Source organism: Oncorhynchus gorbuscha, linkage group LG14 (genome assembly GCF_021184085.1).
Source record: "Oncorhynchus gorbuscha isolate QuinsamMale2020 ecotype Even-year linkage group LG14, OgorEven_v1.0, whole genome shotgun sequence".
Classification (NCBI taxonomy): domain Eukaryota; kingdom Metazoa; phylum Chordata; class Actinopteri; order Salmoniformes; family Salmonidae; genus Oncorhynchus; species Oncorhynchus gorbuscha.
Window position 1 is genome coordinate 17,715,836 of NC_060186.1, and position 25,283 is coordinate 17,741,118.

General features: G+C 44.4%; 3 protein-coding genes across 8 annotated transcripts in view; 2 read left to right on the top strand and 1 right to left on the bottom strand.

Moving 5' to 3' along the window:
• The first annotated feature begins 2,058 nt into the window (after positions 1 to 2,058).
• Positions 2,059 to 11,212, top strand: LOC123995494 (condensin-2 complex subunit H2-like). Its single transcript, XM_046299148.1, has 19 exons — positions 2,059 to 2,166; positions 2,592 to 2,706; positions 2,945 to 3,046; positions 3,666 to 3,727; positions 4,832 to 4,913; positions 5,039 to 5,083; positions 5,270 to 5,349; positions 5,531 to 5,697; positions 5,970 to 6,115; positions 8,360 to 8,461; positions 8,593 to 8,656; positions 8,778 to 8,879; positions 8,960 to 9,004; positions 9,104 to 9,159; positions 9,209 to 9,550; positions 9,638 to 9,748; positions 9,873 to 9,974; positions 10,106 to 10,255; positions 10,496 to 11,212. The coding sequence occupies exons 2-19, from the start codon at positions 2,599 to 2,601 to the stop codon at positions 10,634 to 10,636; spliced, it is 2,007 nt and encodes a 668-aa protein (XP_046155104.1). The 5' UTR covers positions 2,059 to 2,166; positions 2,592 to 2,598; the 3' UTR covers positions 10,637 to 11,212.
• A 202-nt stretch (positions 11,213 to 11,414) lies between these two features.
• Positions 11,415 to 15,983, bottom strand: LOC123994580 (protein SCO2 homolog, mitochondrial-like). 3 transcript variants are annotated; one of them, XM_046297342.1, is made up of 3 exons: positions 15,811 to 15,983; positions 15,549 to 15,655; positions 11,415 to 12,580 (listed from the first exon to the last, which is right to left on the bottom strand). In XM_046297342.1, exons 2-3 carry the CDS (start codon positions 15,607 to 15,609, stop codon positions 11,628 to 11,630), a joined length of 1,014 nt encoding a protein of 337 aa, XP_046153298.1. In that variant the 5' UTR covers positions 15,610 to 15,655; positions 15,811 to 15,983; the 3' UTR covers positions 11,415 to 11,627. The 3 variants fall into 3 exon arrangements, with proteins under 3 accessions (XP_046153298.1, XP_046153299.1, XP_046153300.1); XM_046297343.1 differs by having other exon boundaries at positions 15,944 to 15,964; XM_046297344.1 differs by lacking the exon at positions 15,549 to 15,655.
• A 284-nt stretch (positions 15,984 to 16,267) lies between these two features.
• The window catches only part of LOC123994582 (coiled-coil domain-containing protein 136-like), a 62,068-nt gene continuing 53,052 nt past the window's right edge, over positions 16,268 to 25,283 (top strand). For all 4 annotated transcript variants that reach the window (XR_006831673.1, XM_046297346.1, XM_046297350.1 and 1 more), the window contains exon 1: positions 16,268 to 16,402. The gene's annotated coding sequence lies outside the window, so the exon portion shown is untranslated. The remainder of the gene's footprint in view (positions 16,403 to 25,283) is intronic.

Sequence of the window (25,283 nt, forward strand, 5' to 3'; positions counted from 1 at the left end):
TGGTCTTACTACTTTGGCATCAAACCTGACTAATTCTCACATGAAACATAATATAATAATATAATAAAATGCCATTTAGCAAGCGCTTTTATCCAAAGAGACTTACAGTCATGTGTGCATACATTCTACGTATGGGTGGTCCCGGAGATCAAACCCACTACCCTGGCGTTACAAGCGCCATGCTCTACCAACTGAGCTACAGAAGGCAATAGGCTAAATGACATGTTCTGTGAACAGCTGACTCCCGAGTAATCTGTTTTTAAAATTTGTTGTCCGACATTTCATGTTTAGATATGACAATTTTTCGCGAAGTAGTTTGAATGTAGTGACTTTAGTTGCTTTACTTCTTGCAGTGTGAAGTACGCCTAATTGGTAGCTTGGTAAACTATATATTTTTTAGAATAGTTTCCCCACCACTGGTTAAAAACTGAACCACAATAAATGCTTTTGATGCATGGGTTATATAGAGCACATGCTAGAGGCAAAGTCAAATAACATTGTGAATTAGGCCAATAAAAGTTGAAAATCTATACATCAACTGGAGAAGTTTAGCATAAAACGAAATGTTGCATGTTGCATATTTTTTGTGCATATTTTTAAAAATGAATTAGAACCTTTATTTAACTAGGCAAGTCAGTTAAGAACAAATGATTATGTACAATGATGGCCTACCAAAAGTAAAAAGGCCTCCTTCGGGGATGGGGGCTGGGATTAAAAATAATACAAAAACTATATATAAATATAGGACAAAACACACATCACGACAAGAGAGACAACACATTGGCTGATGTTTTGGTATTTCGATAACAAATCAGAAGTGGTTAATATGACACAGGTGCTCCTTTGATTTCAAAACGATAACTAAAGGCTGCGTTTCCACAGGCTGCCAAATTATGATATAAACACGTTCAAATGATTGACAAGATATTTGATCTGATTATGAAAAATATCAGATTTGAGCTATCTGTGTGAACGCCGCCTTACTGGCCACAAGCATCGAACGTCACACTTATTCAAGGATGGTTGGTAAATATAAAATCCAAGTGCTCCATCTTTCGGTGAGAAGGGTCCTTCACTCACGCCGCCAAACATACCCTAGTAAAACTGACTATCCTACCGATCCTCGACTTCGGCGATGTCATTTACAAAATAACCTCCAACACTCTACTCAGCAAACTGGATGCAGTCTATCACAGTGCCATCCGTTTTGTCACCAAAGCCCCATATACCACCCACCACTGCGACCTGAATGCTCTAATGCTCTCGCTACATATTTGTCGCCAGACTCACTGGCTCCAGGTCATCTATAAATCTTTACTAGGTAAAGCCCCGCCTTATCTCAGCTCACTGGTCACCATAATACCCACCCGTAGCACGCACTCCAGCAGGTATATGTCACTGGTCATCCCCAAAACCAACACCCCCTTTGGCCGCCTTTCCTTCCAGTTCTCTGCTACCAATGACTGGAACGAATTGCAAAAATCGCTGAATCTGGAGACTTATATTTCCTTCACTAACTTTAAATATCAGCTATCGGAGCAGCTAACCAATCGCTGCAGCTGTACATAGCCCATCTGTAAATAACCCACCCAATCTACCTACCTCATCCCCATATTGTTTTTATTTACTTTTCTGCTCTTTTGCACACCAGTATTTCTACTTGCACACCATCATCTGCACATTTTTCACTCCAGTGTTAATTTGCTAAATTGTAATTACTTGCTACTATGGCCTATTTATTGTTTTACCTCCTTGCACGCCATTTGCACACACTGTATATAGACTTGTTTATTCCATGTGTAACTCTGTGTTGTTGTTTGTGTCGCACTGCTTTGCTTTATCTTGGCAGGTCGCAGTTGTAAATGAGAAGTTGTTCTCAAATAGCCTACCTCGCTAAATAAAGGTGACATTTAAAAAAAGGATACAGGTTGTTTTTTAGTGGTACTTCCGCCAGTAGATGGCAGCAAACCGCAAAAACCCTGGCTCTGTTGACGCCGACGTCAGAGAGGAAACTAAATCGGCGAATAAGAAAATCTCGCGCTAATATAAAAAGAAAATGGTGGACGCGCGGATTTTTTGAAAAGGCTCCAAAGTTTATCAACACATATTACATGTTTTTAAATTTGGGACACCTTTGTCTTTTGTGAATCAACGCCTACAGTGATTGTGAGTCTAATAGCATTTAATGTATGTTTGTGTTAAAACATTTTGGTAGCTGGCTAACGTTACAGTCAGTACTACTAGTAGATTATTTTTTGTATTTTACTAGGCAAGTCAGTTAAGAATAAGTTATTATTTTCAATGACGGCCTAGGAACTGCCTGTTCAGGGGAAGAACAACAGATTTGTACTTTGTCTGCTCGTGGATTCGATCTTTCAACCTTTCGGTTACAAGTCTAACGCTCTAACCACTTGGCTACCTGCAGCCCCGGTTAGTTCGTTAGCAACTAAACAAAATATAATTTAAACGTTCTCTAGCTAGATAGCTAAATGTCAACCCATCTAGTTTGTAGATAGCTACTGAATAAAGTGTTAGCTTTTCTAAAAATCACACCGATTCAAATCTGACATGATTTGATCTCTCATTTTAAGGGGAGCCATGGACACAGTGGAGACTCGATTCACCCATTTGTTGCAGCCTATCCGGGAGCTCACGAAAAACTGGGACATTGATGTAGCCTCGGAGTTGGCAGATTATCTAGAGGAGGTAGGAATGAGCCCGTGGCATGCACTATGGGGCAAATCATGTAAACAAAATATACTTAAAGTACTGTATGAACAACAATGTTGTGTGTCAACACACAAGCACAGCCTTGAATTGAGTCGCTAAATGGGTTGAAAATCACACAGACCAAGGCTGGAGTAGACTGTTAAGAAAGCTTGTCCTCTCACACATTGATATACACTGCACGTACCACTGTCATTTTGTCTCTCTGGTCTGGCAGTTGGATGAGATGTGCATCTCGTTAGATGGGGGCAAAACCACTCTTAACTTTGCAGAGGCAGCGCTGCTCATACAAGGCTCAGCATGCATTTACAGCAAGAAGGTGAGAAGTTGTTTGGTAGAAAAGAAGAACATCATAGGCTGGTTTCATATAATATTCCTGACTTGTTGTCCAAAAGTAACTATGTGATCCAGAGAATTTTGCCATTTTAAAACTCGTTTCCTGCAATTCTACACATCTTGTCAAGGGGCTGAGAGAGAGAACATTCAGTTTTAAAGCTAATTTCCTTCAATTCTTCTACACATTTTGCCATGGGGCTGAGATAAATTGCAGTTTTAATGTTAATTTTCTGCAATGCTACACTTTTTGCCATGGCTTATGCAATCTATCTGAGTGACTCAAACATTATAACAAAATCAACTGTCTAGTCAACTGCATGACTGTCTAATTTTTATTTTAGTGATTGTCAGTTGTCAAAGATTATATATATATATTTTTTAAACATATAGGTCCATTATCTTTTCTACAGTTTATATCTGGCTTAAGTGGTTTCAGTTTACACAAAGTTTTCCATTCCTCAAATTATTTTCAAAACAAAATCATATAATTCTTTTATCACATTTTTGGGGGAGACAACAATTTAGCAGGCGGCTGCTGCTAAATCAATATAGGGGAAACACTTTATTAAAATGCATTATTTTATTATTATTGTTTGATTCAGGTGGAGCATTTGTACAACCTGGTGTACCAAACTCTGGACTACATCAATGACAGAAACAAGAAGTAAGTACAGTGTCTTCAGAAAGTATTCACACCCCTTGACTTTTTCCACATTTTGTTGTTACAGCCGGAATTAAAAATGGATTAAGTTGAGATTTTGTCACTGGCCTACACACAATAACCCATAATGTCAAAGTGGAATTATGTTTTTAGACATTTTTACAAATAAATAAGAAATTAAAAGCTGAAATGTCTTGAGTCAATAACTATTCAACCCATTTATGGCCAGCATAAATAAGTTCAGGAGTAAATATGTGCTTATTGTGATTTTTGAATGACTACTTCATCTCTGTACCACACACATAAAATGATCTGTATGGTTCCAAAGTTGAGCAGTGAATTTCAAACACAGAAAGGGAGTGAAAAGAAGGAAGCCTGTACAAAATATAAATATTCCAAAACATGCATCCTGTTTGCATCTAAAGTAAAACTGCAAACAAATATGTCAAATAAAATAAGTTTATGTCCTGAAGACAAAGCATTGGCCTAGTTATAGTAGTTATAGTAGACTTAAATTGGCTTTAAAATCTATGGCAAGGCCTGAAAATGTCTGTCTAGCAATGATCAACAACCAACTTGATAAAGTTGATTAATTTAAAAAATAATGTGAAAATATTGTACAATCCAAGTGTGCAAAGATCTTAGAGACTTACCCAGAAAGACTCACAGCTGTAATCACTGCCAAAGGTGATTCTAACATGTTAATTCTAATATGTAAATTAGATATTTCAGTATTTCATTTTCAAAAATGTCTAGAAACATGCTTTCACTTTGTCATTATGTGGTATTGTGTCTAGATGGGTGAGGGGGTGGGGGTGGGGGGTTTGGGGTTTTAGGCTGTGTTTCTGTATTGCACTTTGTGACATTGGCTGATGTGAAAAGGGCTTTATAAAATACATTTTTAGATTGAATCAATTTTGAATTCTGGCTGTAGCGCAACACAATGTGGAATAAGTCAAGGGGTATGAATACTTTCGGAAGGCACTGTACCCTGCCTCGCTCCCTGTGAACACACACAGGCCCACTCAAGCCACCAGTCTTCATGCTGCTCTGCTTCTTCACTTCCTTTCCCATTGAGTTAAATGGATTTGTACCTGTCATTTTCAGGAAAGAGAAACGAGCAGTGACATCTGGAGAGGATGGCACGGATGGGGCCTCATCCAACAATGCTAATGATGATGACGGCGGGGTAAGAGTGTGACAGTTGGGCGAGGGAACCCTGGCCAAAGAGAGCCATAGGGTGTGTGTAGCAGGCTTTAGTTCTGGCCCAACACTGTTATCACCTGATTTTACTGATGTTTGTTGTTCCCCCAGTTTGACTCCTTAGACCAGGATACAACAGATGTCTCACTGCAGTCATAGCTGAAGAATGAGGCCAACACAGTGAGTGTCCCCCTCTGCAAACATTTAACCCTTTATAAATGCCCCCCACCCAGAATGTACAATATATTGATTGGTGTTTCAATCAGACTAAATTATTTGTGTGTGTGTGTGTGTGTATCCATAATTCTATCTGTGTAAATTATTGCATTGTGTGTTCCTTAGAATGTGGACGTGGCCCCTCTTCCCCCAGAGTCCCTGATTCCTCCTGAGGCGTTTGAGAAACAGAAGCTGCTTCTCATTAGGTGGGTTCCAAGTCCACAGCCTAAACTGCCCTCAACATGATGAACTTTTCTGTAGAATAACTATGAAACATTATAAGCCTTGCCATATGTAGCAGACTTACTTTTTAATGGAACACATTACTTCAGAGGGCTGTCGTATCAATGTTTGTTTGTGTATTTTCCCTGTTTGTATGTGCTGCAGTCTGAAAGGAGAGGTGCTGGGCAGCTGTAAGGACTTCAGGATGAACACGTTCTCTCCGGACACCCTGGGTATCATCCGCCTCTTCCTGGCCTCCTCTCAGTCCCACTTCCTCAGGGACGCCCTGTCTGACGCACCCCTGGTCCCCGTCACCCTGTTCGGGCACCAAGGTAAAGATGGATACAGTATATCGACAGTTGTACATTACTGTGTCTAGGTCTATATACTGTACACAACTGTAGTCAAGCCAAAACAGCCGAATGATCATATAAAACACCCCATAGATTTGGTTTCTCTGGGGGCGTTTGTGATGTGTTTTGCCTCCAACAGAGCACTAAAATCCATGTTACAAGGACCAGCTGGAATGGAATATACAGTTCTTTAATGTGTATTTCTAAGCTATGGCCGGGTGTTGACTTCCTTATTGTTGTTGTGTGTCCAGATGACGCAGAGCTTGCAGCAGGGGATGCCATGTCGGGCGTTGCCGGGGACGATGGTGCTGATGCCGGTGCGGAGAACTTCCTGACCCTGGAGGACAACGGGATGGAGATGGACCAGGGACCTGAGGAACATATTGACAGACACCAGGTAGGAACGTAGAAATATCTCTCTCTTACACACACACATACTCCTATACATATATATATATAGATATATATTGCCTTCAGAAAGTTTTCACACCCCTTGACTTTTTCCACATTTTGTTGTCACAGCCTGAATTTAAAACACACAATACCTCATAATGTCAAAGTAGAATTGTGTTTTCTGAAATTTTCATAAATGAATAAAAAATTAAAAGCTGAAATGTTTTGAGTCAATAAGTATTCAAGCCCTTTGTTATAGCAAGCCTAAGTTCAGCAGTAAAAATCTTATCAAATCAAATTGTATTAGTCACATGCGCCGAATACAACAGGTTTAAGTTTCATCTCAGTGAAATGCTTATTTACGAGTCCCTAACCAACAATGCAGTAAAAAATAAATAATAAGAAATAAAAGGAACAAGTAATTAAAGTGCAGCAGTTAAATAACAATAGCGAGACTATATACAGGAGGTACCGGTACAGAGTCAACTTGCAGGAGGACCGATTAGTTGAGGTAATATGAACATGTAGGTAGAGTTATTAAAGGGACTATGCATAGATGATAACAACAGAGAGTAGCAGTAGTGTAAGGGGGGGGGGGGCAATGCAAATAGTCTGGGTGGCCATTTGATTAGATGTTCAGGAGTCTTATGGCTTGGGGGTAGAAGCTGTTTTGAAGCCTCTTGGACCTAGACTTGGTGCTCCGGTACCGCTTGCCGTGTGGTAGCAGAGAGAACAGTCTATGACTAGGGTGGCTGGAGTCTAGCACCTAACGGATATGGTATAATGTAACGTTATCTGTTATCTAGCTATTTTTAGGGCCTTCCTCTGGCACTGCTTGGTATAGAGGTCCTGGATGGCAGGAAGCTTGGCCCCAGTGATGTACTGGGCCGTATGCACTACCCTCTGTAGAGCCTTGTGGTTGGAGGCAAAGCAGTTGCCATACCAGGCAGTGATGCCATACCAGGCAGTGAACCAGTCAGGATGCTCTCGGTGGTGCAGCTGTAGAACCTTTTGAGGATCTGAGGAACCATGCAAAATCTTTTCAGTCTTGTGAGGGGGAATGGGTTTTGTCGTGCCCGCTTCACGACTGTCTTAGTGTGTTTGGACCATGACATTGGTGATGTGGACACCAAGGAACTTGAAACTCTCAACTTGCTCCACTACATCCCCGTCCTTGAGAATGGAGGCGTGCTTGGTCCTCCTTTTTCATGTAGTCCACAATCATCTCCTTTGTCTTGATCACGTTGAGGGAGAGGTTCTTGTCCTGGCACCACACGGCCAGGTCTCTGATCTCCAAATCATACATCCTGTTTGCAATAAGGCACTAAAGTAATACTGCAAAAGTGTGGCAAAGCAATTCACCTTTTGTCCAGAATACATGTCATGTTTGGGGCAAATCTAATACAACACATTACTTAGTACTGCTCTCCATATTTTGAACCATATTGGTGGCTGCATCATGTTATGGGTATGCTTGTAATCATTAAGGACTAACGGGTTTTTGAGGATATAAAATCAATGGAATGGAGCTAAGCACAGGGAAAATCCTAGAGGAAAACTTGGTTCAGTCTGCTTTCCACCAGACACTGGGAGAACAATTTCAGTAGGACAAAAACATAATACACAAGGCCAAATCTATACTGGAGTTGCTTACCAAGAAGACACTGAATCTTCCTGAGTGGCTGAATTACATTTTTGACTTAAATCTGCTTGTAGAGCAAAGGCAAGACATGAAAATGGTTGTCTAGCAATGGTCAACAACCAATCTGACAGAGCTTGAAGAATGTAGAAAACAATTATTGCCAAATATTGTACAATCCAGGTGTGCAAAGCGCTTAGATACTTACCCAAAAATACTTACATCTATAATCGCTGCCAAAGGTGATTCTAATTCAGGAGTGTGGATACTTATATAAATGAGATATTTCTGTATTTCATTTTCAATAAATTTGAAAAAAGAGAGCATTTTTTTTCACTTTGTCATTATGGGGTATTTAATATATTTTGAATTCGGGCTGAAATACAACAACATGTGGAATAAGACCATGGTTTTGAATACTTTCAAAATGCACTGTATATACATGCATACCTGCATAGGAACCGTAGGTTTCACACATGCCTAGTTCCATTGCAGCTAGTAACCCCTTTATTGTAGCCCTTTTATGGGACCTTGTGTTGAATTGTGTCCGATTTTGTATTATCATGTGTTCTGTTTATTGATGTCTTGTTCTAACTTGTTCTCTCACAGGCCCCCAGTGAAGGGAGGCTGTTGAGGGAGAGGGGAGGAGTCCAGCAGCTCTCTGAGGAGGAGCAGAAGAAACAGAGGAAGGCGGAGGAGAGGGCCCAGACGGTACGGTTACCCGTCACAACCACAGACACGGGGGATAAACCACCATACATTTCCAGATAAAAAATAACCATTCTAGTACGCACTTAGTTTTTTGTTGTTGTCTTTGTGATGTGAGGATTGTTGTGATGCAGGCACACATGTGGAGGTTACATGACCTTTATGATACAGTGGGCGAGGACAAGCCTCTGAAAACAGGTGAGGAAACATTTTCCTATCGATGAGATGCTGTCCAACTGACTCTTACTCACTGAGAGGATGTCAGTGTATTTTCTATGAGGGGTCCTGTCTGTGTTAAATGTGTGTTCTTTCACCATAGGAAGATGTTATAAGGTTCCTCCGGGTTTGGATGATTCTGGGAAGCGGAAAAGGAAAGGCCTCTCTGCGCTGCAAGACTTCTGGACCTGGTACATTGGCACCTGTAAGTAGTGTGTGTTGGTGTTTTTATGAAGACTGTGACTCGGATGGAATATACCTGACAAATGCCTCCTCTTGTTGCAGATGACCCCCGTGAACCCAGGCTAAAGAATGGACCCACGTATACAGGTAAGGGTGGATCTCATAACTAAATGACAGGAGATAGAGGCGTTATCTTTTGAACCCTCTATTATTTGGCGCTTACAGCAAGTGGTATTTCTGTTACATACTTGAACTATATCTATATGAGTCAAATGAAAGACAAGCTGAAGACCCGGAAGAGGATTCTTGCATGAAGCATTTGTTGCTGTTTTTATGTACTGAACATACAACCTTTTGCCCTTACAGGGTGTGTTTGTGTCTGACGAGGAGCTGAGAAGGACGTACCTGCAGCTGGACAAGAGAGAAGAGAGGGAGGAGGAGTTAGAGGGCCTCAGACACCACGACCTGCTAGGCCTGCTCGATGACCTCTCTGACAACGAACATGACCCTTTGACTGATGAAGCCCCGGCTGACTTCCTGAGTGGACAGGACTTCGTACCAGGTAGACACTGTCCTGTCTGTCTATCTCTCAGACCACATTCACTCCTGCTATTAACTGCACATATTCTAAGGCAAGGTGTAAACGGAGCCATGAGGTCTCGACTGTGTGACTGTAGAGTTGGACTAATGTATTAGTGTCACTCCACAATGATATGTTACTTGACAACACAAGACACAGATGTTAAAACCACAACTCAGGAAAATTTTAAGACACTGTAGGCAATCCTAGGCAAAGATTGTATAGTTCTGAGTATGATTACAATGTTTCTGTCGCTGCCAAGGGCAGACATGGACGGACTGAGTTACGAAGACCTGGTGAAGAAGAGTGTGGTAGGTATATACGGGCTCAATGAGCCAGGCTTTCTGGGTCATGTTACAGCGAGAAATACTAGAGGGTTCTGTGTAGCTAGTCACTGATGTTCCTGATCCCCCCCACACTTCCTTCATATTTCAGGAGCAGTTCCTAGTGAACTCCCAGGGTTATGCCCAGGAGACGGCGCTGTCGAAAAGAGTGAAGGAATGGGAGGATAAAATACGACCGGAACTCGCCTATCAGGTAAGATTCAATGGCTTACTTTACAGACATTTTGCTGTAGATCAAGTATCTATTCTATTCAATTATATAATTGTTCACCCCGTTGGTGATTTCTAGTGTTGGCTAAACCTCCTGACCCCATGTCTCTGTAGGAGGTGCGTGCTACCTTTGACATCCATGACTATGGGGACAGGATCGTAGTGGCTTTGAGCAGTGTGGGCCAGAGGAGGACCTTCTCCTCTATAGTCCACGGCATGGACAACTTTGAGGCCTGCAAGTACATGCTGGCTTCCCTTCAACTGGTGAGTGTGTGTGTGTGATTGTGCTGTATTCAATTCATTCAATCTAATCAAGCATAATCAGCCACTGTCTGGAGTTTAGTCTGACACTGAACACTTGATATTTCGAGATACTTGATTTTATTGTATGACAAATGAGTTTGATAGCTTCTAGTTCAAGGTGTATTTGTCTACAGTAACTCCCATTACTCTACCATCAGGACACTGTGCCATCAGGTTATTATCATGCTCTCTCCTCTTCAGGCCAACGACTACACAGTGGAGATCGACAGGAGTGAGGGTCTCGAGGAAAGCATCGACACCATGGGACTCACTCTGCTCAGCAAACACCGGGCCAACCAACGATTCAAGAAAGCCCCTGCAGCAACCTCCGACCCTATATGACCCAGACATCTCCTGATCCTGTGTGTGTGTGTGTGTGTGTGTGTGTGCACTCTTGCCTCCTACTGACTCCGTGGGGGACTAGAGACCCATTACTCTGAAAAGTTGTACGCACTCCTGTGTGTGACGCCACTTGTGCCTACCGGACCACTGGTACTGACCTGCTCTATCAACAACCTGGCTGCACCTATTCTCTCCTCACGTACTTGCTCTTTAATTTCACTCAACCTGTCTATTGTTTGATCTTTGGTGTCTCTGTCCTCTGTATGTCTTGTCTATGTGTATCATGTCTGTGTATTCCTCTGGTTCTGTCAAGAGAAATAATCTCTCTTTACCTCATTCACCTGCATCTACACAATATATTAACCAGATGTGGCACTCAGGGTATGTTGGTAGTATTGACAGACCCTAAGAATTATCACCCTGTTCACAATGTTTGCCTTCGTATCTATGGCAATTCTATACGTTGGTTTTTATTTGCATATTTGTCCAAGTGGTGTAGAACTCATACATTTTCTATATCAGATGAGAGGACTTAAGAAAAATGTGATCATTCAAGAGAACAACCTAAATTGGGAAATTATGTTTCACTGGTTTGTAAGGAAATTATATAGATTTTTTTACAATGGCCAAAAACGTGTATAAAATAAAACGAGCATGTAGATTTCACGAAGATTATATGAACACTTTCAATATTGCAACACCTAGCAGTGTCTTTATACTAGTGATTGTAGTGCCCTTGACAAAAGACTAGTATGAAGACAATTTCATATCCTAACCATTATTGGTGTCAGACAAAAACAATTTATTGCACACACAGAATCAGCATAGCCTCGACGAAGCGTCCATATTGTTGTGGTTCAGTCTGGTCTGAGAACAATTCACAGGGCCTCATTTCTGATGGAGGATTATTGTTACCTGGACATTGGGTTCAGCTTAAGTGTAACATACTATACTTTGATAGAGTCTTGTTGGTGTGGTTACAGTCATTCATTCAGAGTTTGACGTAGCTCTTCATATGGTTCCTGACGCTCTCAGCGATCTGCACGTCGTCCTTCATCCTGTTGTAATAGTCCAGGAACAGCCCATCTGGGTTGACCAGGTAGATGAGGATGGTGTGGTCCACTATATAGTCCCCGTCCTCATCCTTCGGTCCAGGGCTGGCGTACACCCTGTAGTCCTTCCCTGCCACCTTCACCTCCTCTGGGGTACCCGTCAGGCCGATCAGCCGGGGGTGGAAGTCCTTCACGTACCTCTCCAGGGCCGCCACGTCGTCTCGTTCCGGGTCGACCGTCACAAATAGCGGTTGGACCGCGGGGAGAGACCGGTCCTTGTCCAGAGCGCTGACCACAGCAGATATCTTATCCAGCTCATCGGGGCAGATGTCAGGGCAGTGGGTGAAGCCAAAGTAGAGGAGCACCCAGTGACCCAGGAAGTCTCTCTTGGTCTTGCGGTGCCCCCTGTGGTCGAGGAGGCTGAAGTCTCCCTGGCCCAGGGCCACCTTTTTCAACTGCTCTATCCGCTGCATTTGGTGATTTTGCTGCTTCTCGTCACGCACGTACCACCAGGTGCCAAGCAGACCCCCGCCGAACAGCAGGGTGACCACCAGGCGCGTTCGCAGCCTGATCTTGGCTGTGGAGGTGTTGGGTCCCTGGGAGAGGGCGACCCTCTGGGTGAAAAGAGGTAGGGAGAAGGGGCCACGGGAACTCCCCAGTGTCTGTTGCGGGTGTGTAAAAGGGCCATATAGCCCTGTCCTATGTTTAGGGGTTTGGTGTCCACAGAGGGGTGCCTGTGAGGCGAGCCATGCCCTCTGGGGGTGGTTTGTGGAGCCAGAAGTCTGTTGGACTGTTGGAGACCTCAAGGTGCATCTCAGGTGTCTCCCAGACGTAGCATGGAGGTCACCCCCTATGAAGCCTACAAGTCCCAGCATATTTCCCCCCAGCAAACCTAGAGGGGGGGGTTGAGAATAAAGGGTCATCACTAGTCACCACAGCCACAAACCCTGTCTATTTCTACAATTTATCTTCTTAAAATGTGAGTGTTAAACCGAACATAATTATTTTAATGCGTTTTTAAGATATAGCCAATTCTGACTTTGCGGCTGTGGTAACTAGGGGAAAACAGGAAAGTGAGAATGTAAGCAAGCTATGTGTTCCCAAGGCATACCAGCCCATTCAAATAAAATTGTATTCGTCACATACACAGATGGTAATGCGAGTAGTGAAATGCTTGTGCTTCTAGTTCCGACAGTGCAGTAATATATAACAAGTAATCTAACAATACCCCAACAACTACCTAATACAAACAAATCTAATTGGGTTAATGAGAATATGTACTTATTTTTATTATTGAACCTTTATTTAACCAGGTAGACTAGTTGAGAACAAGTTCTCATTTGCAACTGCGACCTGGTCAAGATAAAGCGTAGCAATTCGACACATACAACAACACAGAGTTACACATGGAATAAACAAAACATACAGTCAATAATACAGTAGAACAAAAAAACAAAAAGTCTATATACAGTGAGTGCAAATGAGGTAAGTTAAGGAAATAAATAGGCCATGGTGGCAAAGTAATTACAATATAGCAATTAAACACTGGAATGATAGATCGGCAGAAGATGAATGTGCAGGTAGAGATACTGGGGTGCAAAGGAGCAAAATAATAAATATCAGTATGGGGATGAGGTAGGTAGATTGCCTATCTGTAAACAGCCCATCTAAGTACTAAGTACAGGTGCAGTGACAGCTGGTGCTTAAAGCTAGTGAGGGAGATGTGAGTCTCCAGCTTCAGAGATTTTTGCAATTCGTTCCAGTCATGGGCAGCAGAGAACTGGAAGGAAAGACTACCAAAGGAGGAATTGGCTTTGGGGTGACCAGTGAGATATACCTGCTGCTGTGCATGCTACGAGTGGGTGCTGCTATGGTGACCAGTGAGCTGAGATAAGGCGGGGCTTTACCTAGCAGAGACTTGTAGATGACCTGGAGCCAGTGGGTTTGGCGACGAGTATGAAGCGAGGGCCAACCAACAAGAGCGTACAGGTCGCAATAGTGGGTAGTGTATGGGGCTTTGGTGACAAAACAGATGGCACTGTGATAGACTGCATCCAGATTGTTGAGTAGAGTTGGAGGCTATTTTATAGATGACATCACCGAAGTCGAGGATCGGTAGGATGGTCAGTTTTACGAGGGTATGTTTGGCAGCATGAGTGAAGGATGCTTTGTTGCGATATAGGAAGCAGATTCTAGATTTAATTTTGGATTGGAGATGCTTAATGTGAGTCTGGAAGCAGAGTTTACAGTCTAACCAGACACCCAGGTGTTTGTAGTTGTCCACGTATTCTAAGTCAGAGCCGAGCAGGTGCGGGCAGCGATCGATTGAAAAGCATGCATTTAGTTTTACTTGCGTTTAAGAGCAGTTGGAGGCCACAGAAGGAGAGTTGTATGGCATTGAAGCTCGTCTGGAGGTTAGTTAACACAGTGTCCAAGGAGGGGCCAGAAGTATACAGAATGGTGTCGTCTGCGTAGAGGTGGATCAGAGAATCACCAGCAGCAAGAGCAACATCATTGATGTATACAGAAAAGAGAGTCGGCCCGAGAAATTAACCCTGTGTCACAACCATAGAGACTGTCAGAGGTCCAGACAACAGGCCCTCCAATTTGACACACTGAACTCTATCAGAGAAGTAGTTGGTAAACCAGGCGAGGCAATCATTTGAGAAACAAAGGCTGTCGAGTCTGCCAATAAGAATGTTGTGATTGACAGAGTCGAAAGCCTTGGCCAGGTCGATGAATACGGCTGCACAGTAATGTCTCTTATCGATGGCGGTTATGATGTCGTTTAGAACCTTGAGCAGCTCTGAAACCAGATTGCATAGCGGAGAAGGTATGGTGGGATTCGAAATGGTCAGTAATCTGTTTGTTAAGTAGGCTTTCGAAGACCTTAGAAAGACAGGGTAGGATAGATATAGGTCTGTAGCAGTTTGGGTCTAGAGTGTCACCCCCTTTGAAGAGGGGGATGACCGCGGCAGCTTTCCAATCTTTGGGAATCTCAGACGATACGAAAGAGGTTGAACAGGCTAGTAATAGGGGTTGCAACAATTTCAGCAGATAATTTTAGAAAGAGAGGGTCCAGATTGTCTAGCCCAGCTGATTTGTAGGGGTCCAGATTTTGCAGCTCTTTCAGAACATTGGCTATCTGGATTTGGGTAAAGGGGAAATGGTGGGGGCTTTGGCGGGTTGCTGTGGAGGGTGCCGGGCAGTTGACTGGGGTAGGGGTAGCCAGGTGGAAAGCATGGCCAGCCGTAGAGAAATGCTTATTGAAATTCTCAATTATAGCGGATTTATCGGTGGTGACAATGTTTCCTAGCATCAGAGCAGTGGGCAGCTGGGAGGAGGTGCTCTTATTCTCCATGGACTTTACAGTGTCCCAGAACTTTTTTGAGTTAGTACTACAGGATGCAAATTTCTGTTTGAAAAAGCTTGCCTTAGCAGAACGCCACAGGATGTTTTTGTGCTGGTCAAGGGCAGACAGGTCTGGAGTGAACCAAGAATTATATCTATTCCTAGTTCTACATTTTTTGAGCGGGGGGCATGCTTATTTAAGATGGTGAGGAAGGCACTTTTAAAGAATAGCCAGGTAGAAGTATAAGGATGAGCGATGGCCGAGCAGCATAGTAGATGGTATAAAATACAGTATATACATGTGATATGAGTAATGTAAGATATGTAAACATTTAATGTTGCATTGTTTAAAGTGACTAGTGGGCCATTTATTAAAGTGTCCAGTGATTGGGTCTCAATGTAGGCAGCAGCCAATCTGAGTTAGCGATTGCTGTTTAGCAGTCTGATGGCCTTGCGATAGAAGCTGTTTCTCAATCTTTCAGTCCCAGCTTTGAGTCACCTGTACTGACCTCTGGATGACAGCAGTGTGAACAGGCAGTGGCTCGGGTGGTTGTTGTCCTTGATGATCATTCAATCTAATAACACCACAGGATTTAGCTCTGTAATTGTCCTGGCCCTGTCAAACCATACCACAATTCTACTTGTCAAACCATACTACACAGCACTACTACCAAGACATTACAGGTTTAGAAACTGACTAGTAGACGACTCAAGCTAAACTGCATCAGTCCAGCTTGAATGGCTGGCTATCTGGCTAAGCCTAAAACCTACCTGCTTTAGATGAAGACGTTTTTATGAGTAATGACAGAACTCTTTAAAAGAAGTCATGCTTTCATTCACATGCCGGTTATCTTATACTATCCCATTATGATTGCAAAATGGATAACATATCTAGGCTAGCTACCTCAACTTCCTGGCTGGTCGACCTTTAAATGCACACACGGATCATGTGATACTGATGTTACATGTCCTGGTCTTTTCAGATATGTTTATTCGACAATACCGATATGTAATAAATAAACAAAACAAAAACGACTATTGTGAACAATACAACAATTGTTAAATATGTTTGACAATTGTGTTGTTACAAAAGAGTTCGATTTTTTTAACATGTTGAAAGTCACATCGGCAGATTCGTGTATATCTCTGTTTCTGTCCTAGACGTTCCACTAGGTGGTGCTGTTGTCTCTCCTACATGCTGCAGAGTTCACCAGAGTTCAAATGTACAGGAATTCTTTCAGTTTATCTTCTTTCTTTCACGTGTCGGTAATTTGTTGGTGCTGGATATCCAATGATTTCATCGGACATGTCCGCATGGTTAGAAACTTCCATGGTTAAAGACATCATCGGAATAGGGCAACAGGTAAACAAATACAAAAATAGAGATTTAAAAAATAAACGTAGGCTCTGAAAAGGTAGGCTCCATTCTATTTATCTTGCAACCTGCTACCTCTCACCAATCCTGTTCCATTATTTGTCTGAGAATGAAGGCCAACACAGCAATTTATGTTTAGGGTAAATACATCCCAATCAATGAACGGCAGAATGTTTTTGTTTCCTTATCCGACCACAGATGATATATTTGATCTCTATGTACTGGTGTAGCTTGTAATTTTGATGAGGAAATCATTGATTCACTTGAGCTCACTTCCAGACAGTGTTTTTCCATGCTTATAGTAGTGGTGTGTTTTTATACCATGGTGTGTGCGTGTACATTTGTGCGTGCGCCACTGGATGAGTCATATTATATATACTGTCCATAATGTCAATACACACCATCATATACATATATTGTATATTTATATTCCGGACTCTGACATTGCTCGTTCTAATATTTCTTATAATTCATTGCTTTTTCTTTTGGGGATTTGAGTGTTTTATTTTGTATTGCCATGTATTACTGCACTGTTAGAGATCGGAAAACATAAGCATTTCACGACACTCGCGATAACATCTGCAAAATACCTATGTGTATGCGGCCAATAACATGTGATTTTATTATTATAGTTACTCTCGCACCACCTCGCTGAGCTTTGGTCACTAACCTCAGCTCTGGCCCATATTCCCTCTCCCCTCCCTCCCTCTCTTTCTTCTCTCTCTCTTCATCTTATTCACTGGAGTTGTAATATATGAATACGGCCGTTTTTCATCTCTTTCTTTTCCTCTGTCTCTTTCTCATGGGATATGTTTGCCTTTCAAATTAAAAACGAATTTTGATATTTTTACCGATGTAGTAGTGGTGCATGTAGTGCATAATACAATGTAGGCCTTCTGGTAAGATGCATTGTGTTGTTCTACAGTAATAAGTGCAAATGTAAATGCCCCCAAGCAGTACCCAGGCTATAATAACTAGATTATGTAAATTGAGTCTGAGTCTGCTGATGAATTAAAACTAGTGTGGTAGAGTTCATTTGAGTTAAGCAGAGCTGGGTTGTGTAGTCTCTCTAATGTTTAGTGTTTTGATATTAAGATGTTAGGTCATTACTGGGCTTATGTTAGCGATTTGTTATGAAGCCATTTCTTGTTATAAGAGGCATTATGTGGTATAGCTGTAATGCAATGAATGTGGTGATTATTATGCTGCACTGTTATTAGTGTGCTGGTTTAAATGTTAATGTTATTCAGGCCGCTCTGCCTTGGTCTCCGGGGCGGAAATTCACACACTAATGAGCCCTGTCAGATCCAGAACTATGATTAGAGGAAATCAAATCAATGAAAAAAAGCAGCCCAGACCCCCCCACTATAGATGAGACAAACTACAGCCGTGAGGACCAGTGTTAGCCCAGACCAAAAACTGTGTGTGTGTGTGTGTGTGTGTGTGTGTGTGTGTGTGTGTGTGTGTGTGTGTGTGTGTGTGTGTGTGTGTGTGTGTGTGTGTGTGTGTGTGTGTGTGTGTGTGTGTGTGTGTGTGTGTGTGTGTGTATCTGCTGTCTCCTAGCCAAAGGTGAAAACAGCCTAGATAAATCCCTTCATCCTAATACCCTGCCCACCCATGTCCCTCCCACTACAGCTCTGCACTCAACAGACATCTCTTATCTAACTGTCTCTGGTTATTTTCAACGGCTCAGATCATTTACATGTCATTGTATGTAAAGGGATATTATGGTGCTTTGGAGACCTTTTGTGACATTCAAGGGAAAAATGTACCTCTTAATTTCCTGTGAGCTCACCATAAGGAAACACAGTGTGTGGCAGTATTCTATATAAACACAAATGGAATAGTCTGTTCTGTTATAGTTTGGAAAATGAAGTCAGATCTGGCTTTTAGAAGTCAATTTAGGTGCTAGTGTGTGGGTTCGGTATTGTGCGTGTGTGTGTGTGTGTGTGTGTGTGTGTGTGTGCGTGTGCGTGTGCGTGTGTGTGCGTGCGCTGCCCCTGCTGTGTTGACAGTAATAGGCAGGCTCCCTATTCCAAACCACTGTGGTCACTGAGGAACAAGAACAGTAATTAAATCTCTCTTCTTCTTCAATCCTTTCCTCTCAATCTCTCAATCTCTCTCTCCCTCTCTCTGTCAACACTATCCCTCACTCAACCACCTCACGTCTCTCTCACTTTCTCTCTCCTTCTCTCTTTCTGTCAGTGACTACTCCTTGCCACCCCATTTTTTTTCATCAACACTCATTCGTTCTTCTCTCTCTCTCTCTGTGTAAAACACATATGTTTCTCCCTCTCTGTGTTTTCCATGTTTAATTAATATGCTGAGCAGACAACAGGGCTGCAGTATCCAGGTCATTTCACAGTCTGTGTCGCACTCCCTTTGCGCTAAACTTGCTAACCATATTAGCCTATTGCCCACTTAGGCCTATCGTCAAATGTTTGAGGAATGTTTTATTTGATCGCACACAAATTGTATTGGTCACATACACATGGTTAGCAGATGTTGTTGCGAGTGTAATGAAGTGCTTATTCGACAGAGCAGCTGTATCTAACAGGTAATATCTAACAATTCCACAACAGGCACATATTGTGCATGCATATGTGCATGCTTTTGGGAGAAAATATCAGGCAGACACTCAAGAGTTAAACAACAAGTAACTCATATTTAGCTCTAAATTAGCTCTGCTAGCTCTGCTACTGTTGCAGCCGGAGGAAACCTGAAGTTCGTCCCGACCCTCCCTGCTCCTCTTACGGGACTTGGACAGCTGGGAGCAGAGGTCCTGCTGGTTCTCTCCATGTGGCTCTGGTGGGAGTAGTGGGTGTGAGGGTCATGGTTCTGGTGGGAGTAGTGGGTGTGAGGGTCACGGTTCTGGTGGGAGTGGTGGGTGTGAGGGTCACGGTTCTGGTGGGAGTAGTGGGTGTGAGGGTCACGGTTCTGGTGGGAGTGGTGGGTGTGAGGGTCACGGTTCTGGTGGGAGTGGTGGGTGTGAGGGTCACGGCTCTGGTGGGAGTGGTGGGTGTGAGGGTCACGGCTCTGGTGGGAGTGGTGGGTGTGAGGGTCACGGCTCTGGTAGGAGTGGTGGGTGTGAGGGTCACGGCTCTGGTAGGAGTGGTGGGTGTGTGGGTCACGGTTCTGGTAGGAGTGGTGGGTGTGTGGGTCACGGTTCTGGTAGGAGTGGTGGGTGTGTGGGTCACGGTTCTGGTAGAGTGGTGGGTGTGATGGTCACGGTTCTGGTGGCTGTGTCTCTCGCCAGAGAAGCCAGGCCGCATCACCTCTCTCTCCCTATGCCTCTCAACATGGCTGGACCTGGAGTAGCAGCTGTAGGGGTCAGGGCGCCTCTCCTTTCTCCAGATCCAGATGTGGCCAGCTTTGCTGCTTCTCTCTCTGGGGGAAGAGGAGGAGGCAGGAAAGGCGGACACTGACCTTCTGCAGGGACTCCATGTTAGGCTCCCACACGTCCACTAGCACGTAAGACTAGATGACCTTTAGCTCCAGGCAGTCTTTGGCAGACTGGTCCCTTGGTCTGGAGAGGACGGAGGGAGGACATCCAGGCTTCAGGCACCTCCCCACACCTGAAGGCCCAGATGACCTCTTGTTCTTCACAACGTGAACAGCTGAGTGCAGCAAGCCAGGGCAAAGCAGGATGTTTTATGTATTTTCAAAATAAGACAGACTAAAACTATTAGGCGAAACCTATATATATTTTTTTCTATTTTGATTTCCATTTTTTACAAACTTTCCTTACCTATCTCGCCCAGCATTTTCTGGATCCTAGCCAAACGCTGGGAAGATTTCTTAAGAGACATTGTAATACTTACCTGTGTTTACCTTATGAGGGCAGTTTGTGTTATGAAGTTTAGGGTGTGTTTTTTGGTGAAAAAGAGCATTTGAGCGTTCTGTTTCCCTGGATATACACTGTCATATTTATGATGTCATCACCACGATTATGATGCCTTACTCTACGGCAGGTATCAGGTAGCCTAGCAGATAGAAGCATTGGGCCAGTAACCAAAAGGTCACTGGTTCAAATCCCTGACTAGTTGAAAAATCTTTTGACATGCACTTTAGCAAGGCACTTAACTCTAATTGCTCCAGGGTTGCTGTCATTAATAATGGCTGGTCCCTGTCTCTGACCCCATTTTCTGAGGGTGTCTCAGGAGGAGTAGGGATATGCACAAAAAAATGTGCACATGTGTGAAATAGGAGAAATATTATCAGATTGTCAGTATTAGGCTTAGGCCTATAATGTAATGAAGTTAAGTTGTTTGTGCTTTCAAATAATATTCCTTTTGAGTTACACAATGGACATTCGTGCTAATGCAGTGTAGCCTATAGGACAGGGTTGCTTTGCTCTGTAAAAAGTGTGTGTAGTTTGGTTAGTGTTGACTCTCTTACCCTCAATAAGGAGAGTGAGCTAATACTCTTTGGGGGGACATGGGAAGGGAACACCACTCTCTAGCCGCACGCACGCACACACACGCACATATTTGGTAACACATTCTATGAAGTACACATTTCTATAAGAAGCTTTAGAATATGTTATGACACTAACTATAAGCGTCCATAATTCTCCATTCTCATAAGTGGTTACATTAGGGCTCCAGAGTGGCGCAGCGGTCTAAGGCACCGCATTTCAGTTCTAGAGGCGTCACTACAGACCCTGGTTCTATTCCAGGCTGTATCACAACCGGCCGTGATTGGGAGTCCCATAGGGGGGCGCACAACTGGCCAAGCGTTGTCCGGGTTAGGGCTTGGCTGGGGTAGGCCATCATTGTGAATAAGAATTTGTTCTTAACTGATCAAATAAAGGCAGGGGTGTGTGCTCAGTCCCATCCTGTACTCCCTGTTCACTCATGACTGCACGGCCAGGCACGACTCCAACACCATCATTAAGTTTGCCGATGACACAACAGTGGTAGGCCTGATACCGACAACGCCGAGACAGCCTATAGGGAGGAGGTCAGTGACCTGGCCGTGTGGTGCCAGGACAACAACTTCTCCCTCAACGTGATCAAGATAAATGAGATGATTGTGGACTACAGGAAAAGGAGGACCGAGCACGCCCCCATTCTCATCAATGGGGCTGTAGTGGAGCAGGTTGAGAGCTTTAATAAGTTCCTTGGTGTCCACATCACCAACAAACGAACATGGTCCAAACACACCAAGACAGTCGTGAAGAGGGCATGACAACACCTATTCCCCCTCAGGAGACTGAAAAGATTTGGCATGGGTCCTCAGATCCCCAAAAGGTTCAACAGCTGTACCATCGAGAGCATCCTGACCTGGTTGCATCACCGCCTAGTGTGGCAACTGCTCGGCCTCCAACCGCAAAGCACTACAGAGGGTAGTGCGTACAGCCCAGTACATCACTGGGGCCACGTTTCCTGCCATCCAGGACCTCTATACCAGGCGGTGTCAGAGGAAGGCCCTAAAAATTGACAAAGCCTCCAGCCACCCTAGTCATAGACTGTTCTCTCTGCAACCGCATGGCAAGCGGTACCGGAGAGCAAGGTCAAGATCCAAGAGGCTTCTAAACATCTTCTACCCCCAAGCCATAAGACTCCTGAACATCTAATCAAATGGCTTCCCAGACTATTTGCACCCCCCCCCGCCCCCTCTTTTACACTGCTGCTACTCTCTGTTATTATCTATGCATAGTCACTTTAATAACTCTACCTACATGTACATATGAGCTCAATTACCTCGACTAACCGGTCCCCCTGCACATTGACTCTGAACCAGTACCCCCTGCACATTGACTCTGAACCAGTACCCCCTGCACATTGACTCTGTACCGGTACCCCCTGCACATTGACTCTGTACCGGTCCCCCTGCACATTGAATCTGTACCGGTACCCCCTGCACATTGACTCTGTACCGGTACCCCCTGCACATTGACTCTGTACTGGTACCCCCTGCACATTGACTCTGTACCGGTTCCCCTGCACATTGACTCTGTACCGGTACCCCCTGCACATTGACTCTGAACCAGTACCCCCTGCACATTGACTCTGTACCGGTACCCCCTGCACATTGACTCTGTACCGGTACCCCCGCACATTGACTCTGTACCGGTACCCCCTGCACATTGACTCTGTACTGGTACCCCCGCACATTGACTCTGTACCGGTACCCCCTGCACATGGACTCTGAACCGGTACCCCCTGCACATTGACTCTGAACCAGTACCCCTGCACATTGACTCTGTACCGGTACCCCCTGCACATTGACTCTGTACCGGTACCCCCTGCACATTGACTCTGTACCGGTACCCCCTGCACATTGACTCTGTACCGGTTCCCCTGCACATTGACTCTGTACCGGTACCCCCTGCACATTGACTCTGAACCAGTACCCCCTGCACATTGACTCTGTACCGGCACCCCCTGCACATTGACTCTGTACCGGTACCCCCCGCACATTGACTCTGTACCGGTACCCCCGCACATTGACTCTGTACTGGTACCCCCCGCACATTGACTCTGTACCGGTACCCCCTGCACATGGACTCTGAACCAGTAACCCCTGCACATTGACTCTGTACCGGTACCCCCTGCACATTGACTCTGTACCGGTACCCCCTGCACATTGACTCTGTACCGGTTCCCCTGCACATTGACTCTGTACCGGTACCCCCTGCACATTGACTCTGTACCGGTACCCCCTGCACATTGACTCTGTACCGGTACCCCCTGCACATTGACTCTGAACCGGTACCCCATGCACATTGACTCTGTACCAGTACCCCCTGCACATTGACTCTGTACCAGTACCCCCTGCACATTCACTCTGTACCGGTACCCCCTGCACATTCACTCTGTACCGGTACCCCCTGCACATTCACTCTGTACCGGTACCCCCTGCACATTCACTCTGTACCAGTACCCCTGCACATTGACTCTCTACCGGTACCCCCTGCACATTGACTCTGAACCGGTACCCCCTGCACATTGACTCTGTACCGGTACCCCTGCACATTGACTCTGTACCGGTACCCCTGCACATTGACTCTGAACCAGTACCCCCTGCACATTGACTCTGTACCGGTACCCCCTGCACATTGACTCTGAACCAGTACCCCCTGCACATTGACTCTGTACCGGTACCCCCTGTATGTAGTCTCTCTGTTGTTATTTACTGCTGCTCTTTAATTAGTTTTTTATTTTATTTCTTATCTGTATTTTTTTAAACTGCATTGTTGATTAGGGGCTTGTACGTACGCATTTCACTGTAAGGTCTACACCTGATGTATTCATAGCATGTGACTAATACAATTTGATTTGATTTATTATAGCCATGCTGGTTTAAAACACAGAAGATATAGTTATTACACACATTAGGCCAACCTAATATTTTTCCACATTTTTTCACTACTAGAACCTACTTAGGTACAATAATATTCCTTCACCACGCTATGGTACTAAGGCATATTAATATAGATATATAATATAGAAGGGGTATTGTAATGACACTTCTGTTGATCCCAACTCTGGCCCAGCTGTGTCGAATAAGGTCACAATGTGTTTCCAACAGAGTGCTCTGCCTTGCTCCAGCCGGGAATACCCAGTTTCACTCTCTCCCATGCTAACTGGGGCACCTGACTGTAAACTGTTGCCTGTGTTTTGATAAGGAGCAAGTCTGTCAGCTGCTCCTATGGCTGGTGGAAATAGGAAACAACAAAACAATTAGAGGATATGCCTTTTTTATGGTGTAGATGTTTTCTCCGAGCCACAACTCCTTTTTACCAAATGGACCTGCAGAGTGTGTGTGTGTGTGTGTGTGTGTGTGTGTGTGTGTGTGTGTGTGTGTGTGTGTGTGTGTGTGTGTGTGTGTGTGTGTGTGTGTGTGTGTGTGTGTGTGTGTGTGTGTGTGTGTGTGTGTGTGTGTGTGTGTGTGTTAACATAAACCTGGCTTAATGGCAATGAACACACTCCATTTCCCTGCCTGTTTAAATGTGAATGTCTGTGTTTCCCAGAGAAGTGATGACAGGAGTGACTGGGAGATCCAGACTTAGCTCACAGCGAGGTCAGGGCAGTGATAAGAGAAGAGGCGGTCAGATCCTGTCTTAGCTCACAGCGAGGTCAGGGCAGTGATAAGAGAAGAGGCGGTCAGATCCTGTCTTAGCTCACAGCGAGGTCAGGGCAGTGATAAGAGAAGAGGCGGTCAGATCCTGTCTTAGCCCACAGCGAGGCAAGGGCAGTGATAAGAGAAGAGGCGGTCAGATCCTGTCTTAGCTCACAGCGAGGTCAGGGCAGTGATAAGAGAAGAGGCGGTCAGATCCTGTCTTAGCTCACAGCGAGGTCAGGGCAGTGATAAGAGAAGAGGCGGTCAGATCCTGTCTTAGCCCACAGCGAGGCAAGGGCAGTGATAAGAGAAGAGGCGGTCAGATCCTGTCTTAGCTCACAGCGAGGTCAGGGCAGTGATAAGAGAAGAGGCGGTCAGATCCTGTCTTAGCCCACAGCGAGGCAAGGGCAGTGATGAGAGGAGAGACGGTCAGATCCTGTCTTAGCCCACAGCGAGGTCAGGGCAGTGATGAGAGGAGAGACGGTCAGATCCTGTCTTAGCCCACAGTGAGGTCAGGGCAGTGATAAGAGAAGAGGCGGTCAGATCCTGTCTTAGCCCACAGCAAGGTTAGGCTAGTTTTCACAGCCTGCTTGTCTTCTTGTCTTTATACCAGTGTGTGTGTGTGTGTGTGTGTGTGTGTGTGTGTGTGTGTGTGTGTGTGTGTGTGTGTGTGTGTGTGTGTGTGTGTGTGTGTGTGTGTGTGTGTGTGTGTGTGTGTGTGTGTGTGTGTGTGTGTGTGTGTTTGTGGGAAGAGGAGATATTCTGGAGAGAGCAGGACACAGGGCCCTCCAGGGCATGGTTA

Bases quoted from the DNA above. Each gene is read 5' to 3' on its own strand.
- LOC123995494 (XM_046299148.1), top strand. From the start codon at position 2,599: ATGGACACAGTGGAGACTCGATTCACCCATTTGTTGCAGCCTATCCGG. The intron at 9,005-9,103 runs GTAAGGGTGGAT...TTTCTGTTACAT, and splicing joins GAATGGACCCACGTATACAG to ACTTGAACTATATCTATATG. The intron at 10,256-10,495 runs GTGAGTGTGTGT...TCTCCTCTTCAG, and splicing joins TGCTGGCTTCCCTTCAACTG to GCCAACGACTACACAGTGGA.
- LOC123994580 (XM_046297342.1), bottom strand. From the start codon at position 15,609: ATGATCATCAAGGACAACAACCACCCGAGCCACTGCCTGTTCACACTG. The intron at 12,581-15,548 runs GTCAGTACAGGT...CCCCCCCTCTAG, and splicing joins CACACTGCTGTCATCCAGAG to GTTTGCTGGGGGGAAATATG.